The sequence below is a fragment of the Stenella coeruleoalba genome, assembly GCF_951394435.1.
Source record: "Stenella coeruleoalba genome assembly, chromosome: 6".
In the NCBI taxonomy this organism is placed as follows: domain Eukaryota; kingdom Metazoa; phylum Chordata; class Mammalia; order Artiodactyla; family Delphinidae; genus Stenella; species Stenella coeruleoalba.
In genome coordinates this window covers 94,025,846-94,046,118 of record NC_137151.1, presented here as the reverse complement: position 1 = coordinate 94,046,118, position 20,273 = coordinate 94,025,846, and the positions used below count along the sequence as shown (strand labels likewise).

At 45.4% G+C, this 20,273-nt stretch overlaps 2 protein-coding genes across 5 annotated transcripts in view; one reads left to right on the top strand and one right to left on the bottom strand.

Annotated features, from left to right (window-relative positions):
- Window positions 1-4,444: 4,444 nt before the first annotated feature.
- Window positions 4,445-15,152, top strand: FLACC1 (flagellum associated containing coiled-coil domains 1; the record flags this gene model as incomplete). The annotated part of the gene is made up of 9 exons (XM_079924360.1): window positions 4,445-4,542; window positions 5,040-5,114; window positions 5,222-5,279; window positions 7,161-7,300; window positions 8,478-8,571; window positions 10,225-10,286; window positions 12,339-12,436; window positions 13,476-13,528; window positions 14,989-15,152. Coding segments are annotated over 9 exons (837 nt in total), but the record flags the coding sequence as incomplete, so codon positions are not given.
- A 244-nt stretch (window positions 15,153-15,396) lies between these two features.
- Window positions 15,397-20,273, bottom strand: part of CASP8 (caspase 8) — a 29,150-nt gene continuing 24,273 nt past the window's right edge. For all 4 annotated transcript variants that reach the window (XM_079923744.1, XM_079923745.1, XM_079923746.1 and 1 more), the window contains 2 exons: window positions 18,656-19,157; window positions 15,397-17,516 (listed from right to left, as the gene is read on the bottom strand). In XM_079923744.1, coding sequence (XP_079779870.1) covers window positions 17,381-17,516; window positions 18,656-19,157 — 638 coding nt within the window. In that variant the 3' untranslated portion in view covers window positions 15,397-17,380. The remainder of the gene's footprint in view (window positions 17,517-18,655; window positions 19,158-20,273) is intronic.

The window sequence follows — 20,273 nt, the reverse complement described above, 5'->3', positions numbered from 1 at the left end:
CGGGAGGATCCCACGTGCCATGGAGCGGCCGGGCCCGTGAGCCATGGCCGGTGGGTCTGCACGTCCAGAGTCTGTGCTCCACAACGGGAGAGGCCACAACAGTGAGAGGCCCGTGTACCGCAAAAAGAAAATAAAGATTATATGATTATACTATATATAATATATATACTATATATATATATTATACTATATATATACTATATATATATTTATATAGTTACTGACATTAAAGAAGCTCATGACATTGTTTAAAAAAGGCACATCTAGAATGTAAGTAGAGTTTGTTCTCATTTATGGAAAACTATATAAATCTGTTTCTTTAGAGAGAATTCTAGAAGATATTAATCAAAATATTTTCAGTGGTCATCTCTAGATGTTAGTATTTTGGAGAATTTTTACTTCCTTAGACTCTTCTGTGTTATGATTTTCTTTACAATAAGCATATTTCAATTTAACAGAAACACAAAAATAAACCTATTCTCCCACAAATTTAGAAATAAAAGTTTCTATAAACAAAATGCCACTGGGGTTCATAATATTCCTAAACTCAGTTACCAGTTTTTGAGAATGTAATGTATGCAAGGCAGTGTGCCAAGAGCTTTCCTGACATGGTCTCGTTTCATGTGCACAACAGCACAATGAGGAGGCATGAATTTTTGTCCCCATTTTGCAGATGAGGAAACTGAGACTCAGAAATGTGAAAGTACATTTTTTGAGGTCCCACAGGTGATAAGTGGAGAAGCTTCCATGCAAATCAGACCCATCTGATTCCAAAACCCAAAGAAAATTTTAGTAAAGAATGTTGTGGAGGGGGGAAGAAAAACTATAATTCTGGCCCAATTTTCATTTTTAAATATATTCTTTTCTAACCCTTGTCCATACTGGTACAAACTTTTACATAATTGTATTCATTGCATACACACTATTTTATATCTTAGTTCATACTCATTTCTTCATGCTTCCACAGGCTTTAAAGTGGTCAGTTAAAATCTATATAGGGCTTCCCTAGCAGTCCAATGCTAAGTCTCTCTGCTTCCACTGGAGGGGGCATGGGTTCAATCCCTGGTCTGAGAACTAACATCCAGTACGCCACGTGGTGCAGCAAAAAAAGAAAAAAAAAAAAACTATATAATCTCCACTGAGTGGTTGTACCATAATTTACTTCTGTACAGTTTCACTTGTGGAGCTCCTTTCTCCTTGTTGACTGCTCCCTGTGATTAGAGCCACCCAGTTTATTAGTCAGGTAACAAATATTTATCAAATACCTGTCGTGGACAAGTTGCTTTGCCAGGCTCCCTGGGGGCACAGAGAATGACATGGTGGATCCAGGCCTTTAAGAACTGCTCAGTCCAGATGGGCCGACAAGAAATGGAATAGGGAAGGCACTTGCTGGGAGTTGGCCTGCCCCAGCCTCTCACTTCTTGCCCCAGGGACTCCTCTAAACCCCCAAGTTCAGGATCGGCCCCATTCTCACAGGAAGCAGATACAAGGTCCTAAACAGAAGCAGAGCTTCTGTCTTATTACTGCTGCAGGCTCCTCTCAGATTCTTACCTGAATTCTAGTCCCCTGTGGCACCATCTTCTCACCTGGTGTGCTCCACCCACCTCCTTCCCTTGTCTCCCTGAGACCTCCTGACCAGGCCCCCAGCAAAGGGGAACACGGACAGCTAGATACAGTGGCCCTGTCACCTGGTCGTTGGGCCAACATTCTCCATCCCACCCCCACCCCCAATCTTCCAGTGCAGTCACAAATCACTTTTTGGTTAAATCAATATTAAGCGTTTACATTAATATATATGAGAGTGTTCCTTACTGTGAGTTTATTTACTTTCTTATGAAATATTTGTTAGCCTGCAGTAATTATGCAATTTTAATTTTCTCAGGTGTCTATGTTTCTATTTTTAACTTTTCCCCAAATTTTCTGTTTCCTATTACAAGTGCTCTGTAACAAATTACCACAAATTTAGTGGCTTAAAACACCAGTTTATCTTTTAGTTCTGAGGTCAGAAATCTGAAATGGGTCTCACAGAGCTAAAATCAAGATGTCGGCAAGACTTCGTTCCTTCTGTAGGTTCAGAGGAGAATCATTCCCTTGCCTTTTCCAACTTCTAGAGGCTGCCCACATTCCTTGGCTCATGGCCCCTACCTCAATCACTCCTACTTGGCCATTTTCTTCTCTGACTCTGACCTTCCCACCTTCCTGTTAAAAGAACACTAATGATTACCTTGGGCCCACACGGATAATCCAGATAATCTCCCCATCTCAAGATCCTTAACTTCAGTATCTTGGCTATTATGAATAATGCTGCAATGAACATAGGGGGGTGCATATATCTTTTCAAATTAGTGTTTTTGTTTTCTCCATATAAATACCCAGAAGTGGAATTGCTAGATTGTATGGTAGTTCTATTTTTAACTTTTTGAGGACCCTCCATACTGTTTTCCATAGGGGCTGCACCAATTTACATTCCCATCAACAGTGCACAAGGATTCCCTTTTCTCCACATCCTCGTGAACACTTGCTCCTTGTTGTCTTTTTGATGATGGCCATTCTGACAGTTGTGAGGCTATATCTCATTGTGGTTTTGATTAGCATTTCCCTGATGATTAGTGATGTTATGCATTTTTTCATGTGTCTGTTGGCCACCTGTATATCTTCTTTGGAAAATTGTCTATTCAGGTCCTTTATCCATTTTTTAATTGAATTGTTTGGTTTTTTTGCTACTAAGTTGTATGTGTTCTTTTATACTTTGGATATTAACTCCTTATCAGATATATCGTTTGCAAATATCTTCTCCCATTCAGTAGGTCGGCTTGTCGTCTTGTTGGTTTCCTTTGCTGTGCAACCTAAGTACCCATCAACAGATGAATGAATGTAGATGTGCCATATATATACAATGGAATATTATTCAGTCATAAAAAAGAATGAAATCTTGTCATTTGCAACAACATGAATGGACCTAGAGGCTATTATGCCAAGTGAAATAAGTCCGAGAAAGACAAACACTGAATGATTTCACTTCCATGTGGAATCTAAAAAACAAAACACCCTTTTTCACTTTTGCAAAAATTCTAGTATATTCTAGTATATTTTTAGTATAACATTTCTAATTCTAATATAACATTTTAAAATATTTTAGTTATCTACATTGTTTTTAAACTCAGTTTCCTGCCAGTCTTTCCATGTGACTCCTTAACCAGCCAAGCAACTCTGATTTATTCTATTCTGATAACACACTATATTGGCCTTACCTGTATGAACGTGAGTTATTTTCAATAAAAACTTTAATAATGACTTTAAAACATAAAAAATAAACAACAGAACAAATGAACAAACAAAACAAAACAGAAACAGACTCATAGATACAGAGAACAAACTGGTTGCCAGAGGGGAGAGGGGTAAAGAGTTGAGCAAAATAGGGCCTCCCTGGTGGCACAGTGGTTGAGAGTCCGCCTGCCGATGCAGGGGACACGGGTTCATGTCCCGGTTCGGGAGATCCCACATGCCGCGGAGCGGCTTGGCCTGTGAGCCATGGCCGTTGAGCCTGCGCATCCGGAGCCTGTGCTCCGCAACGGGAGAGGCCACAACAGTGAGAGGCCCACATACCACAAGAAAAAAAAAAAAGGAGTTGAGCAAAATAGATGAAGAGGATCATAAGGTACAAATTTCCAGTTATAAAATAAATGTCATAGGGATGTAATGTACAGCCTATGGAATACAGTCAATAATACTGTAATAACTTTACAGTATTACAGAAAGAAGATAAACAAGTGTGATCAAGGCTCCATGTTTATCTGACAGTTGTCTTTCACGCAAACCTTCGTAACAGGGGTTTTTGTTATTGGTTTTGTTTTTATGGAGTCAAGAAAGAAGAGTTTTGATTGTGTAATTCAGGCAGGTGACCAGGAAAGAGAGACTGAAAGATCTGCTTGCACTATAATTTGACTAACAGACCTGATTTTCCAGAAAGGTCTATGAAGGACTTGCTGTAGGGATTCCTCTTCGCTTTAGAGACAGCTAATGTGACCTGATGGAAGAGCAAGTGCTTAGGAGTCAGATAGACTTGTGTTTGTTTCCAGCTTTCCAACTTGCTACCTCCGTGACCTCTCTGAGCCTCACTATCTTCATCTGTAAAGTTGGCATAACAATAACTGATCACTTATTGTGGATCTGACTCATAGTAAGCACTCAACTACATCAAATGCGAAACTGCTTTCAAGTCAAGTCTCCTAGGTGGCAAGGGGTGAGGTGTTATTCTATAGTCAAGACTCTGTACCACATCGACAACTTCCAGAATCTGTCATCTGTGCTTTGGGCCTTCCCTGGGTTCTTCCCAATTTGTCTCTAAGTATTGTTGCTCTGACTCTGAACACTGTGACTCTGCTGCCGTTTTCCCATTTCAGCAAGGGCCTCCTGACCTAGCAGCCAAGGCGGCCCCTGACCTCTCGTCTACTGCCCCTGCTGGGATCCCTGGAACTTGGGACCACGGAAACTAACCGAGACCCCTCGGCCACCAAGAAAGACCTCCCCAGTGAAATCCAAGTAAGGACTACCCGGGATGGAGTGGAGCCTGGGGGCTTGGGCTCCATTACAGCCAGCTTTCTCTCACAAGATTTCTGAAACAGTCAACTTGGCAGCAAAATCCCAAGAGGGCCAGAAAGCCCAGCTTTCCACAGCCTGCAGGCTGCACAGCGCTCTAGCCAGTGATGCCGGGGCTGAGTGTCATTTTCAATGAGGAAGTCTCAGAATTAGCGCAGCAGGGAAAGGGCCCATGGCAGCTGCCGCTCCATGGGGGACAAAGAGCTTCTAGAACCAGGGGATGAGCTGTGCTGCTGGCCCGGGAACCCCTGGTCAGTGAACAAGTGCCAAGGCCTTCAGCCTGAGGTTCTCCAAGATCGTCCTGTTTTTAAAGATTCCTGTTGTCAGACCATATATTCCAATTTGTTTTCACTGTGGGGATCTCCCTTACTGGGGAGTGCTAAACCTGGTTTCTGAATTTCCAATTTTCTCTTTCTCGTTATTTCCCTTTTCACTTTCAGGCTAACTCCTCCTCCTCCGGCTTCAAAAAAACAAAATTATGCCCAACTGATAACAAAATCTGTTATTGCCCCAAAGTAAGTATTTTCATGTTCATGGGACAGAGCTGTTCAAGGTATGTGAATAAAATAATCTCCATTCTTGGCCTTCACAGCCCTTCCTGACTTGAGCTAATTGCTGCCAGGTATGTCAGAGAAATGCGAGAACCCGATGGGATTCCTCCCAGACCTCAGCTCCTACAAGTGGGTTCTGTGGTCCTCTGATCCCACAGCTTTCAAGGTCACTTCAAAGGAGCTCTCAGTGGGAGTGCCCCAGAAAGCCATTCCCTGACCTCAAAGGGCACGATGCCCAATACACGTCCTTGGCAAAGAGCCTCCCGTGGATTTATGGTGCTACTCACCCTTCTCCTGATTACCGTGTCTAAGGTTTTCTGTAGATTGCAGCTCTGTTTCTACTCATCAATTAAAGTTTTTAATCCATAAGTTTTTAATTATAAATAAGCTTAGATGTGTAACTTAGCTTTAGGCCTTTGCATGAATCTTTGTGTTCTATTTATTTGGAAAATTTTTATTGAGCACCTATTATTTGCTATACATTGAGTCAGGTGCAGGGGGACAGCAGTGAACACGGCAAAGTCTCCACTCTCAGGGACTCACATTCTAGTGGGGAGGGGCGGGGAGATGACCATAAACATGTTAATCCATCCAAGATCTACAAGTGCTACGAGGAAAAATAACACAGGCATAGGGAGGAGGGTGGGATTGCTATTTTATACCAAGAAGTCAGGGCAATCCCTGTGTAAAAAGCCAGCAGGAGCCACTTTGACACCTCAGGCAAGCACTCTTGGCCAAGGGAACAGTGGGTACAAATGCCCTGGGTGGGAACTTGCTTGGCACATCTGATCTTTTCCTGGAAAGCAAAGAGGCCCATGTGGGGGGAGTGGAGGAAGTGAGGAAACAGTGTTGGGAAACGAGCTCAGAGAAGCAGCAGAGATGATGAATGTAGTAAGCAGAATAATGACACCACCACCACCCCCCGCCCACAAAGAAGTGCATGTCCTAATCCCTGGAAACCACCACTTTGTTCTGTTACTTGCCAAGGGAAAATTAAGTTTGCAGATGGAATTATGTTGCTCATCAGCTGACCTTGAGATGGACAGGTCAACGTGGATTATCCAGGTGGGCCTAATGCAAATGTAAAGGTCCTTACACATGAAAGAGGAAGTCAGAGTGTCAGAGAAGGAGACATGACGATAGAAGCAGAGGTTGGAGTGATGCCGTTGTTGGCTTTGAAGATAGAGGACAAGGCCACTAGGAACAGGGGCAGCTTCTAGGAGCTGGAAAAGGCAAGGAAATAGATTCTCCTCTAGAGCCTCCGGGAGGAATACAACTCTGCCAACACCTTGATTTTAGCCCAGAGAGACCCATTTCAGACTCTGCCCTCCAGAACTATAACAAGCTGGTGTTGTTTTGGGGGTTTTCTTTTGTTTTTTGTGGTACGCGGGCCTCTCACTGCTGCGGCCTCTCCCGTTGCGGAGCACAGGCTCAGGACGCGCAGGCTCAGTGGCCATGGCTCACGGGCCCAGCGGCTCCGTGGCGTGTGGGATCTTCCCGGACCGGGGCACCAACCCGTGTCCCCTGCATCGGCAGGCGGACTCTCAACCACTGCGCCACCAGGGAAGCCCTATCCTCATTTTCTGATAAGGAAACTGAAGCACGGAGATGTTGAATAACTATGGTTGGTGGCAGAGCCAGGATTTAAACTCGGGCCCATCTAATTCCAAAACCTGAGCGGTTTCCACAATGCCTGGCCGCCTCCTGGCCTCTGGCCATTAAGGAGAACGCAGAGGAGGATGTGGGCTGGGAAGCAGAGCGGTGGCAGGGGCCAGCGGCTGGCTTGTGCACATGCTGAATTTGAGAGGCCTATGGAGGCGCTCAGGAGCCAGCCGGGTCTTGCGCTTGCGGGTGAGGAGAGAGGTTAAGCTGGGGGAGGGCATGGGTGGAACTTGGGCCCGGGCATCCCACCTCACACGTCTGTGTTTAAGATGTGAGTAGGGCACTAGCAGAAGACTGGAGCAATCTCAGCACTCCAGGCTTGCACTATACCTTATCTTCCACCTTGAGGCCCAGGAAATAATAAACGTGTCACCTGGCTACCGCTTCGTTCGGAATAGGGAGCAGATTTGCGTCACCTTGGGAGACGAGATGTCTGCTAGGAAAAAGCATTCAGAATCAGAGAACATGGACAAAGTCAGGACTTCCAGGCAATGTCCCTGGACCCGCATCCAGTTCCTCAGCCCCACCCCGGCCTGGCCTCGAGGACGAACCCCTTACCTGACGCCCAGTCCACGGCATCCCTTCACTCCTCAGCATGGCGCCGGCTCCTCTCCGCACCCACCTCTCTGCTCTGAGCCCGTTTGAGTCAGGCATACAAACGAGTCAGGCAGCTGATCTGGAGAATGACTGGGTGGGTGTCCCTCACACTAAAGGGGACTAGCTGTTTCTGGAGGTAATGAGTAGATGCAATGTTCAGAAAATAGTCTGAACTTGAACGGTGAGAGCTGAGAGTAAGGTCAGGGTTTCTGGGAGGCCAGAGCCTGCATCTCTTTTCCATTAAGTCGAAAGATACCACTCAGTTTACGCCTCTGAGAGGTGCAGCGTGGAAGGTTCTGGTCTGATTCCATCCCGGCTGGGCATGCTGACACCCCCTCTGTCATTCAAGGCCCACCCACTCTCTATCCTCCGGGACCATGTAAAGTCAGTCCCCACATCCTCTTCGCGCTACCTGCTAAACCTCTCATTCATATCTCCTCCTTCCCCATCTCCTCCTACATCCTCTCTCTTCTTTCCTCACCCTCAGGAATCAAGGACCTCATCTCTGCTGCACTGCCTGCCACCCTGTTCACTCCAGCTCAGCCGAACAGAGCTGAGTAACCTCACAGATTTCATGGAGTCCCCAGACTCAGAAACACAAAACTCCGTAAATCTACTCTGAAATCCACACTCTTAAATCCCCTTTGTCCTGTTTCCGGCCCATTCCTTGTCTATGAGTCACTGTCTGCCTCAATCCTATTCCTCCACCTAATTTCCTAATCCTGTGAATTTCTCCCTCCTCCATTTCAAGTATCTTTACCGAGTCAAGGTCAAATCCTAATAGATTTCTGGCATCCTCCTCTTTCCCTTCTAGTCAGTGGATCACAAGACCACCCCTGCTCACTTCTGGCCAGATTACCCAAATGGGCTCCGTGTGAGGCGCAGCCACCCTACTGCCAAATTCCTTCTTCCGAACCACCCTCTGCCCCTACCCCCCACCCCCCATGGTGATGGAGCAGGTGCAGAACGTGGCCTGGCTCTCACCAGGCCAGAGCCAGCCATGCCCAGGGAGGGCCCTGACTGGGACGGCATGGAAGCTGCGTGGATCACGGATTACTTGTCCCGCAGGACTGCTATCATTACTGACCTCGAAGAACAGATCTCAGAGCTGACAGCGATAATAGAGCAAATGAACAGAGCCCATCGTTCTGCCCAAAAACTGGTGAGTGGCCCTTGAGTTAACCGACATCTCTTTGGGAAGGGGAAAGGCCAGTAGTTTCAGATCACCTGCTATGTTCCAGGCAAGGCCAAGCACCTTCCTCCTGGGAGCCAGGCTGTCCAGGCAACAGCCCTGACTCCATCCTCACCCATAATCGCAAGAACTCAAGTCCATCCTCTAGGCCTAACTCAATTTCCGGGAGTTCTCGGGGAGCCTCTGGCATGTTCAACGCCACTATCCTTTCCACACTAGGGGGTGCCAGCCATTTCCAGCAGGGCTGGCTGTGGCCTGTGCGGTGAGTTAAATTTCAGACCTTGCTGAGGCTCTTAGTAACCGCACCAGCGTGACCAGGACTTCAGTTTTGCTCAAAAGCTGCCCAGAAGCCTCCAGTACCACTTCCTGTTGCTGGTGAAGCTGCCATAGGCCACTCTCCAGAACCTGCTCATTTCCGTTTGCACTCTTCGTGTTCCCTGGGGATTCTGGGAACACTCCCTTTAAAATTCACCATTCATTTTATCACAGACTTTTCTTCTCTGCCCTAAGCAGAGGTGTCTGGTGGCCTGGACTGCAATGATACATCAGACCCATCCTTAGATCTCCTCCCAACTCCTCCCCTCTCCTCCCCATCTGCCTATCCCCTCCTGCCACCAGCACCCCCCCCCGGCCCCGCCTCACTTGCCGTTACCGAACCCACATGTGAAGGGTGACTTCCCAGCAGGCCAGCCCCTCGCCCTCTGATACACACCAGATGTGTCTGAATCCTGTAGTGACCCAGCATAGGACTCAGGCTGAGACCTTCCCTTCTGAGGATTCATTCCTATACCTTCCTGAAAACCCTGCCAAGTTCATGGTCACCTTCCTACAAAATTGAGGCTCAGGAAGTTAAATAATTTGCATGAGATCACTCACCTCATCTGTGGTGGGTTAATGGGCAAAAGGCACACTTTCAGTCACTGAAGCATCGGCCCTGCTGAAGACATATTTAGAGATTATTTCCATCGAGGGACCTCAGATTGGGATTCTTAAAATTCTCCCAGCTGTGAACACCCTACATTGTTGTGTGACTGTGCAGAAGGGGGGGTGTGCTGGCCCCGAGCCCTTGTCTCGGCTGGCAGTGTCTATTCCTCCTGAGGCACTGGCCAGAGGACCCGATGTGCGTGTTAGAAGGGAGGTTCACCTGGAACTGAGCACTTCCTGCCTCCGGAAACAGAGCCATCCTGCCAATGAGGGCTTATTAACACTGGTTTTAAGTTCATCAAAGCAGGGTCTGAGTCTCAGGCCTCTTTGGCTCCTCCAGGTCAAGCCCTTTGCACAATCAACGATTGCTCAATTGAATTACGTATCCAAAAATCCGAAGGCCATGATCTTACAAAGAGATTACAGTCCAGCCAAAGAGGGCAGACCTGCCCACAAAATAGTGAAAGGGATGGTTTCCATGCACCCTTTGTGAACTGATTACATACCAGACAATGCAGAGCGAGGCAAGAATTGTCCCGTTCCCTCAGTAACGATGTGCTTTCTGGCACTGCCGAACACAACGGGAGAGGCTTGGGGAGAGGGGCATACCCCGTGAATGGGAAGGCTTCTCAGAAGTTGCAGGTTGGAGTGGGAGTGGGGTCCTCAATCCTGTCTTGTAAATGCCAGCCTCGTTTCTAGCTCGCCAATGAAATGGATCTCCGCTGTGCTGAGATGCAGAAGAACTTTGAAAGCAAGAGGAGGTACACTTTCTGGCACAAGCTCTTGTGTTCTGAAGGTCCTAAGGCTCCTGCATCCTTGCAGGATTTCAGTTCACTGGGATTTCAGACAAGGCCAAATGGAACTGGGTGGCGAGGGGTAGGGGAGATAAGAGACATGTCTTTGGAGAGCAGAATGGTTTGATCTGAGGTCACTAAAATACAGCCCGGAGAAGGTTACTCCTGGCTTTGTAATTTCTCATCCAAATTTCATTTCAATTATAATCTCCCTTTAAGTTGATTGCCGAGAAGAGCCGTTTTTTGGTTCTCCAGGAGGTTTTCATGGTAAACTACTGTTGTTCCCAGCCTGGTCTCTCCCCACGCCTCTCCTCTTCTTCCTCTCACCTCTACTGTCCCTGGCTACTAGGTCAAGGTCTGGGCAAAATGGGAAGAAGGTATGGGAAGGGCAGGAGCCAGAGCTGTAGAGACAAACCAAGGGGAAGAAAAAGGAGGTGTGTTTTCTGTGAGAGTGAGAAAAGCAAGAGTCCCCTTCCACACCTCCTGCTGGGCACCAGAGCAGCCCCAGTTGTCCTGCTGGAGAGAAGTCTTCCTAAGTGTCACAAACTTGCTTTTTAAAAATTTTTTTAATTAATTGACTTATTTACTAATAGACTTTTTTTTTTTTTTTTTACTATTTTTTATTTTTGCAGTACGCGGGCCTCTCACTGTTGTGGCCTCTCCCGTTGCAGAGCACAGGCTCCAGACGCGCAGGCTCAGAGGCCACGGCTCACGGGCCCAGCCGCTCTGCGGCATGTGGGATCTTCCCAGACAGGGGCACGAACCCGTGTCCCCTGCATCGGCAGGCAGACTCTCAACCACTGCACCACCAGGGAAGCCCCTGGACTTTATTTTTTAAAGCAGTTTTAAGTTCACAGGAAAAAAGAGCATAAAGTAGAGAGAATTCCCACATACCCCCGGGCCCCATACCTGCACAACCTTGTGTCATCACTGACATCCCACACCAATATGCGACGTTTGTTACAATCAATGAAGCCTACACTGACACACACTGTTATCCCCCAATGTCCACAGTTTACATTAGGATTCACTCTTGATGCTGTACACGCTATGGGTTTTGACAAATATTTAGTGACACGTATCCGCCATTATAGTATCATACAGAATAATTTCATTGCCCTAAAAGTCCTCTGAGCTCTGCCTATTCATCCCTCTCTCCCCACTAACCCCTGGCAACCACTGATCTTTTGACTGCCTCCGTAGCTGTGCATTTTCCAAAATGTCACATAGTTGAAATCATACAGCCTGTAGCCCTTTCACAGTGACTTCTTGCACTTACCGATATGCATTTAAGGTTCCTCCGTGTCTTTTCTTGGCTCAACAGCTCATACAGCCTTTTATTTTTTTTTTAATATTTATTTATTTTATTTACTTATTATTTTTATTTTTGGCTGCGTCGGTTCTCAGTTGTGGCGCACGGGATCTTCACTGAGGCATGCGGGCTCTTCCTTGTGGCACATGGGCTTCTCTCTAGTTGTGGCACGTGGGCTCTTGAGCACGTGGGCTCTGTAGTTTGCAGCACGCGGGCTCTCTAGTTGAGCCACGAGGGCTTAGTTGCTCCGCGGCATGTGGGATCTTAGTTCCCCGACCAGGGATTGAGCCTGCGTCCCCTGCATTGGAAGGCAGATTCTTTACCACGGGACCACCAGGGAAGTCCCATATGGCCTTTTATTTTAACACTCCTCTTGAACACTGCCGACATCTGCCTCCTGGAATGGAGGCTGGAGAGACCTTGGGCTCTAAAATTATCCTGCGTGTTAATCAGCCCACAGTTTCCCAAAAGGATTGTAAGCAAAGACTGTGCTGTTGGGGGGCATCCATGGCCCCCTGATGTCTCCATGCAAAATAGTGGATGGTGAAAACAGGGATCTCCTCACCCTTTTCTGGATGGATGTCAGGAGAATGTGTCAGGAAGTGAGGGCCCCGCAGCCTGCCCACCAGCTGCCTGCGTGAGGGAGGGGAGGTGGGATCAGGTGAACTTTTCACGGATGACTGTGGCCTTCTCCTGGGGTCCTACGGGGAGCTCGAGGAGACTCACGTAGCACAGCTCAGTGAGCTGGAGAAAAACTACAAAGCAGCCTTGAAGGCAGAGAAGTTGGCTGCCCAGGATAAACTAGGTACGGTTGGGACCTGGGAGAATGACCCTGATGAAGGGGTAGCGGCTGACCCTGCAGATCTAGGGCAGAGGAACACCCACGGCCACGGGTGGACTCTGCCTAGGCTTTCGAGGTTTCCTTCTCAAGCCCAGGAAGAGCAAGTGGTTGAGAATGAAACTGAAAAAAGGGAAACCATGTCAAGCAATGTCCTCCCTACCCCCAGAAGTTTGAAGGGTCTGTGGCCAAGTTTTGGGGTCTGAGCAAGTCCCTTCATCTCCTTAAGTCTTAGTTTCCCCATCTAGGAATCAAGGACAAGAATACCTGCCTTTATCAGAGTGATAAGAATGTGAAAGCACTGTTTAAAGTATATTTAAAAGGTCTACAAACGTAATACTGTTCCAATTCAACAAGTTTCCTCACCTGTAAAATGATGGTGTTTCATTAAATTCTAACAGGCACACTGTGATTTGTGTGGCCTTAAAACCTGTAAGGGTTGTGTGGGCCATTTATCCCATTATTTATGCTGCCTTTGGGAAGGACAAAGTGTGTACCCTTCAGAATTCTGAGTTTATAGACTAATCGCCACAGGGAGAAGAATTTCTATAATCTCCTTATTTTCCTTTAGCTTACATTTTTAAAAGATGATATTTGTACCTTGCTGGTTTTCCAGTTCTCTAAAGAGAACATGTATTGTTTTCAAAACCAAGGTACACTAGGAATGTTATTTTAAAAAGAGAGAAGGTTTTGCTTCTGTTTTTCCTTCAGTTGTAGGTTTGCCCCCAGGGATTAGTCCTCATACTTGGGGTGCATCAGAATCACCTGAGAAGCATATTCTTGACAGATACTGAGCCTTGCCTCTGAAACTCAGCAGGCTTCGAGTGGGGTTGGGCCATCTAAATTTCTAATAAACTTCCAGGGTGATCGCTAAGGCAACACCATGGTTTCACCACCGACAAGATGAGTTTGAGGTACGGACGGTGTGCAGGAGAGCTCTCATTTGAATTTGAAAACATGTATTTCAGAGGAATAATGATGACCCTGTTGTTTTCCTTTTGTCCAGAGGATATGGGAAAGGAATATAAGTATCTGAAGAATATGTTTCATATATATCAGGTGAGATTCAGAGCTCCTTGGTGGATTATGAGAGAAAGAGAAGCAAGGCTCATTCCTGGTTGATGACGTTGAAATGAATCTAGAGCTCTTGCCCAGAAAATCATTTCCTGAAATTCCCAGCCTCCTTGAACCTAAGTGGCCCTCAAGGAGAAGAGGGAACCTGCGGACTGTGATGGCAGCCATGCAGGACATGTCAGTCACCCAGACCCTAAAGGAGCCCGTTGAAAAATACATTCGTCATTACAAAAGTAATACCTGCTCATTGTTTTTTAAAAAATGGGAATTCAAAAACCAACAACAGGGACTTCCCTGGTGGAGCAGTGGTTAAGAATCTGCCTGTCAGTGCAGGGGAGACGGGTTCGATCTCTGGTCCGGGAAGATCCCAAATGCTGCGGAGCAACTAAGCCCATGTGCCACAACTACTGAGCCGGCGCCCTAGAGCCCGCGAGCCACAACTACTGAGCCCGTGTGCCACAATTACTGAAGCCCACATGCCTAGAGCCTGTGCTCCACAACAAGAGAAGCCACCACAACGAGAAGCCCGCGCACCGCAACGAAGAGTACCCCGCCCTCACCGCAACTAGAGAAAGCCCGCGCACAGCAACGAAGACCCAACGCAGCCAAGAATAAAACAAATTAATTAAAACAACAGCAACAACAGCAGCAACAACAAAAAGAATGAACTATCACCACCCCAAGACAACCACTGTTAATATTTGTACTTTGTAACATCTTTGATCTTAGTAAAGTACTGGGTCAAAAAGGATAAACACTTGGAAGGTCTTTGATGCATTTGGCCAAATTGCCACCCAAAAGGACTGTGTCGCTCTGCACTGACTCTAGCAAGCAGGGTAGGGGGTACCTCAGAACACAGCCCATCCACTTAGCCAGCTAATTTGATGGAGCCCCAGGAAACCAGAATTAGGGCAGGATTTCATCCTAGGGGGATGAGAGAGTGGGAGGGGGGAAGTGGACAGGGGAAGGGCTGGGCCAGCAAGCCCCCCATCCTATGGTGACCAACTGGTCCTGGTTTGCCAGGGACTTTCCGGGTTTTAGCACTGACAGTCTGGAGTCCCAGGAAACAACTCAGTCCCAGGCAAACAATGACAGTTGATAAAAAAAAACAACAACTTGGCATTTCCCTTGTTTCCCCCTGTGCTATTGATGAGTGATTCATGGTTCAGAGGGAGCTGACACGAGCATCTGCAACATGCTCAACTGCCTGTCTTCAAAGGAAGCCCAGTTCCAACAGGGCAAACGCCATGCAGAGTTCTCTTTGATCTTTAGGGTTCTGCAGGCTCTTGGGTGACTGGGCTGGAATTGACTCCCACCAGTCACCATATGGGGCCCCCAGCAAGGGTCCCAGGTGAGGGAAGCTGCAAAGGGCTCAGGGCTGAGCCTCAGGCCAGGATGCAGCCTTTCAGGATGCTTTTCTTCATGGTACCTTTGTACCTCCACAGGACAGCATTTATGATGGAATGGAGAAGTGGTCAGAGAAGAAGGCAGAATGGGAGAAGGAGTGGGAAAAGATCCTGTTACAGCAAAGTGAGTACAGGAAGTTTAGACTTTTTGATGACAGATGCACCAAGAAACTAGCATTAAGTTTGGTCTCAACTTGAGGAAGGCAGCCTTGAAGTCACGAAGGATGATGGGGGAGCTGCATGGCTGGACTCCTGAATGGAAAGGTGCCTGGAGTCTTCAAGAAAGTGCAACAAGGATAGAGTCTTTTATGTAGTTTAGCCACCTGAGGGTCTCAACCGTACCCTCCAGAACTCACTGATTGCAAGTTTGGCAATCATGTGCTGGAACGAGCTTGTGGACATCTGTAGGATTGCAGACTTGTTTTCTGGGTACAGGTGACCCCGAAGTTCCAGAAAAAAAGCTCTTGAATTAGTTTCAAATATTCACTTGTTGGGGGAGGGGCAACACAGTCCATACTCCCACGTCCCCCCTAGAGGAAGCCATGTTTGATATATTTTTCAATTGAGATATATTTTAATTGATATAAGGTGTACAACATGTTGATTTGATACAGTCATATATTGCTGTGTATTTTTTAAATATTTCCAACACTTAGCACAGAGCCTGGATCATACATAGTGCCCTATAGGACACTTTCCTACCTCCACTGAGCTTCTTCATAAATGGAAAAAAGAGAGAGAAATCTCTGGAAACTGCTCCCTGACCTAGAGGACTAGTTGAGGTAGAATTGGGGGCTCTATAAACCTATTCCACATCCTAGCCCAACACAATTCAGATCAGATTTAGTTGATATTCACAAATCACTCATATAAATGCAGATACTCCCTGGGAAAGGTCATCCTTAAAGCCCTTCCCACCCTGGACTCCCAGGAGGTAGCATGAAGACCCTGGAGTCAAGGCTGGGGAATGGGGTGTGGAGCTGCTCCTGTCTGAGTCTTTACCTGGAATCTTGGTGTAGCATAGCCCACGTCATCACCCGGACTCCCAGCTACTCGTACTACGCTCATCCCATGTTGCCAGAGTCTATGCTAAGATGCTACGAGCAGTTTTGGAAGACCGGAATTTAGCTGCTCATAGTGTAGCTCAGTCCAGACTTATCTTGTGAGCCCGGGGGTTGCCCCCCTATCCACCCCTAGCACCACGATGCTGAAGAAGAACTTTGTGTAAGACCTACACCCGTCCTTCCCCCTGTTTAGTACTGGGGCTCTGCTGGCAGGTTCCCCTGTCCCCCAAATACACTTAAGCCTAGCTCTGCCCCAGGGCTAAGTATACATTTTATTGAATAAATTTTATTGAATAAAGAATAATAAATTTTATTGCTAGAAAAGTCACATGAGCCAAGAGCTGTATTTTAAGGTAAGGGTATCAAAAAAACATGGTGATTGCTTCAGCAGAGGGAATGGACAAAATAATAAGCAACAGATCCAAAATAAACTTCTGGTTTCCCTACTCTATTTAACAGAGGTTTCTGTTTATTAATTTTTTTTTAATGAAAGCTTCTTTCTTTCTTTCTTTCTTTCTTCTTTCTTTCTTTCTTTATTTTTGGCTGTGTTGGGTCTTCGTTTCTGTGCAAGGGCTTTCTCTAGTTGCAGCAAGCAGGGGCCATTCTTCATTGCGGTGCGCGGGCCTCTCATGGTTGCAGCCTCTCTTGTTGTGGAGCACAAGCTCCAGACGCGCAGGCTCAGTAGTTGTGGCTCACGGGCCTAGTTGCTCCGCGGCATTTGGGATCTTCCCAGACCAGGGTTCGAACCCGTGTCCCTTGCATTGGCAGGCGGACTCTCAACCACTGCGCCACCAGGGAAGCCCAATATCCAATTAACATCATTCCTCTTAAAAGTGAGCTGAATACTGTACTTATGAGTAATAAAAACAAGGAAAATCATGCTTAGGTTTTTGAAATCTAAGTCTAAACAGTGGTGTCTTTCACCACTGAAAAGCAAAGTCAGCTCATGGCGCAGGAGAAGAAGCTCACATGTTTCTGGGATAGTTTGTCACACTCACCACCAGCAATCAGGCTGGATGTGGCAGCATTATACCCTCAACCTCAACACATGAGGGTTTTTTTTAGCCAGATCAGATCACAAATATCCCCCTCAGTGATCTTTGACATTTCTTTTAAACTTACTATACTTTTTGTATCTACTACAAGTTCATTTTTAAACCTTCTCATCAAATTAAAGATACAATTAAAATCATGCCTACAGCTATGACTGTCTAGCTATTGCAAAGCCAGAGATTTAGATTGAATTTGCATGAAAATTATATTGTCCTGATTCCCATTCTCTTGACTTCCAGCTATCAAGAAAAAAAAAGAAAGAATAAAATAGCAGCATTTTAATTACTGTTTAGTTATGCAACTAAACAATAGCATCAATTAAGGGGAAAGAAGAGTTTTTTCCTCAGTGTGAAAGTAGGTTGTGGCATCTGTTTGCCCATATTTTTCTTGTCATCCTTATTGCTTACTTCAAAGTTCACGTTGGTAAGGATGGTGAGAATATCTTCACCCCTGAAAAACATAACATAACCTTGTGACCATCTATGGGGGGAAAAAATCAACTGGTAAACCCTATCATCTGCTGTGATTAGTGACAGTTATGTCCCTCAAAACAACAGGCATTTGAAATAACAAGATGTTAAACCAAGACCTACCACAGCTTTCTAGGTAAAGAAGTTGTCTCAGAGCTTAATATCTTATGACCATCACAAACTTCACTGTCAACATCAGATTTGGTTTCTTTGCCTCCTGACCTATTTGCACTTCACTCTGCTCCATGTATGTGTCACTTACCCCCAATCGCCTCAACGCCCCCCCCCCAACATCCTCTGCCTCAAATTGGCATTGCTTCTGTGGATTTATCTGTGGCCGCATCAAACTTTAGGCAAGTGGAAATTGAAAGTCTCCTGCAGCCACCCCACTGCTTTCTCACCAGCTTCTCTTATCAGTTTAGTTGGGCAACCTGTTTATTCACTTCTGTAGCTAACCCCTTGGAACCTCGCAGGATTCGTGGTCTAAGTTACAAAATGAAAATGTAGTGTGGGTGTTATGGTTCAGTCCTTCATCTGCCATGGGAAATTCTTGCTCTTCATACACTTAAAACATAATGAGACACAGAACTAGAAGCAACCTACAGAGGATTCCTTGCTATTTATCTGCTGGTTGTGTGTGCATTTGGTGAACTGTGCCGTACAAAACCATCATTTAAATAAAGGAAACATAAGATAATAAATGAGGGAAAGTTATTTTCCCACATTTTGTGGGCTTCAAAGCAAATTTGTGGGAATAGAAAAAGTTTCTGATCTTTAGCACTTATCTCCCACAAGAGGGTCCGAGGTTGGTCAGCTATTATAGAACTTTTGACAGGGTTGGAGGTAAACATGGAAATTCCAAACTAGTTGAGTGGGTTCAGTCATATTTCTGCCTAAAGACAGAGATAAACTATATGACTTTGCCATCTTTCCCACTCTACGATATGCTGATTGTCCTTTGAGGTGCTAAATAAAAGAAACTCCTCAGTAAGTATTTCAGTTTTTTCCATCAGTAAACTTGCCCTCTTTCCCACTCTGCAACTGACCTGAGAATTACAGTTATATGATCCACAGCTAGACATTTAAAGATGAATGAAGTGTTGAATAAGCAAAAATTACCTAGGACATCTTTCTCTCAGGCTCTGGCAAAGTGACTGGATATACCAGGTCCCCTCCATGGGGCTTCGGTAGGAAACACAGTTGTCCACGGTGGCCATCCCCAGCAGAAAGTCAGCCTCATCTGGGATATATCTCTTCTGAAGCGATGAATCCATTTCTAAATAGGTTTCCTTCTGTTCTGAGTCAGTTTCAACAGCTATACCTCTCTGGTAGTTATACCCTTGACAAGCCTGAATAAAAAAGATTTTGGGTTTGCCAAGAAGGGAAGGGCACTTTGAACCAGTGAAGTAAGAGGTCAGCTCATAGATGGGGGCTTCCTGCCCATCGGAGCCATAGATGATGCCTTTGTCTCCATGGGAGAGGATGCAGCAGATGAAGCAGTCCTTGTTATTGTGGTCCATGCTTTGGTAGGATTTCAGAACCTCACAGATTTTCTTCGCAGTGTAGTCTTTGTAATGCACTATCTCAAAATGAAGCTCACTAAAGGTCTTTCTCAAAGCCTCTGAAAAGTGAAATAAGAAAAGTCATATTACACCGCAAGAATTCCCAGACCACAACCCAGGACTAGAGAGAACATTGATCAGATAAGAATCTGAACCAGATCTTAAAAACAAGACCCTCTATATTAGTGGCTGGATTCCATAGACTTCTAATGTTTACTGCCACTAGCTGAAAATATTTCCCAGCCCTGAGGCAAAAGAGAAAGGGGAGACTGCTATTGTTGGCCTGTTGTCTTTTCTCAACTAGTCTACAAGCTATTATTTAGGCTTACTACCTAACCAATCTAAAAAGTAACTAATACTTACATAATCAGAAAAAAAGCAAAAACAAATTTTTAATAAAAGATCCATACTTATTTTATCCTGAACCCTCTCAAAATTGTTCATCAAAATACGAGATATGAATGTTTTAAAAGTCAAGTAGAACTAAAAAGCTACAAAAAAAGCTTTACAAAAAAGCTACCCCCCTCTACTCCTTCCTTTTACCCAGTCATGTTCTGTCCAGCCATTTCTATGAAGGAAGCCACTTTCAACTTTTAGCTATTTTTTTTTTTTTTTGGTATTAGCCTCCATTTTGTAATGAATTTGGGCTCATTTCTATTTATTCGTTTATAAATTTTAGACTTTTGTATTGAGTTCCTATTGTGGGTGATGAGTGCTTGGTGCTCTTATACATTTACAAGGTTTAGTTGAAGCAATAGAAATATATGTATTACTAATACTATGTAAACATAATATTCTTTAATTATGCTTCCTTTCTTATTAAGCTTTTTGTCTTTCCTGGAATTAGCAACAGCATTATTTTTTCACTGCTTTGTTTTCTACATGCTTAACATTAGTTTCCCCCAAATGCTCTAATTGATCTAGTCAAAGTCTTTCAACATTTTTCAGGCTGCCTGTCTGATTATTTTAGATAAAAATAGCATATATTTAAGGTGTACAACATAATGATATGAATAGTGAAATGATTACTACAGTTAAGCTAATAATTTATCTCCTCACTCAGTTACCTTTTGTTTGTATGTGTGTGTGTGTGTGTGTGTGTGTGTGTGTGTGTGTGTGTGTGATGAGAACACCTGGAATATAGTCTCTTTGCATACTTCTCATGTTCAATACAG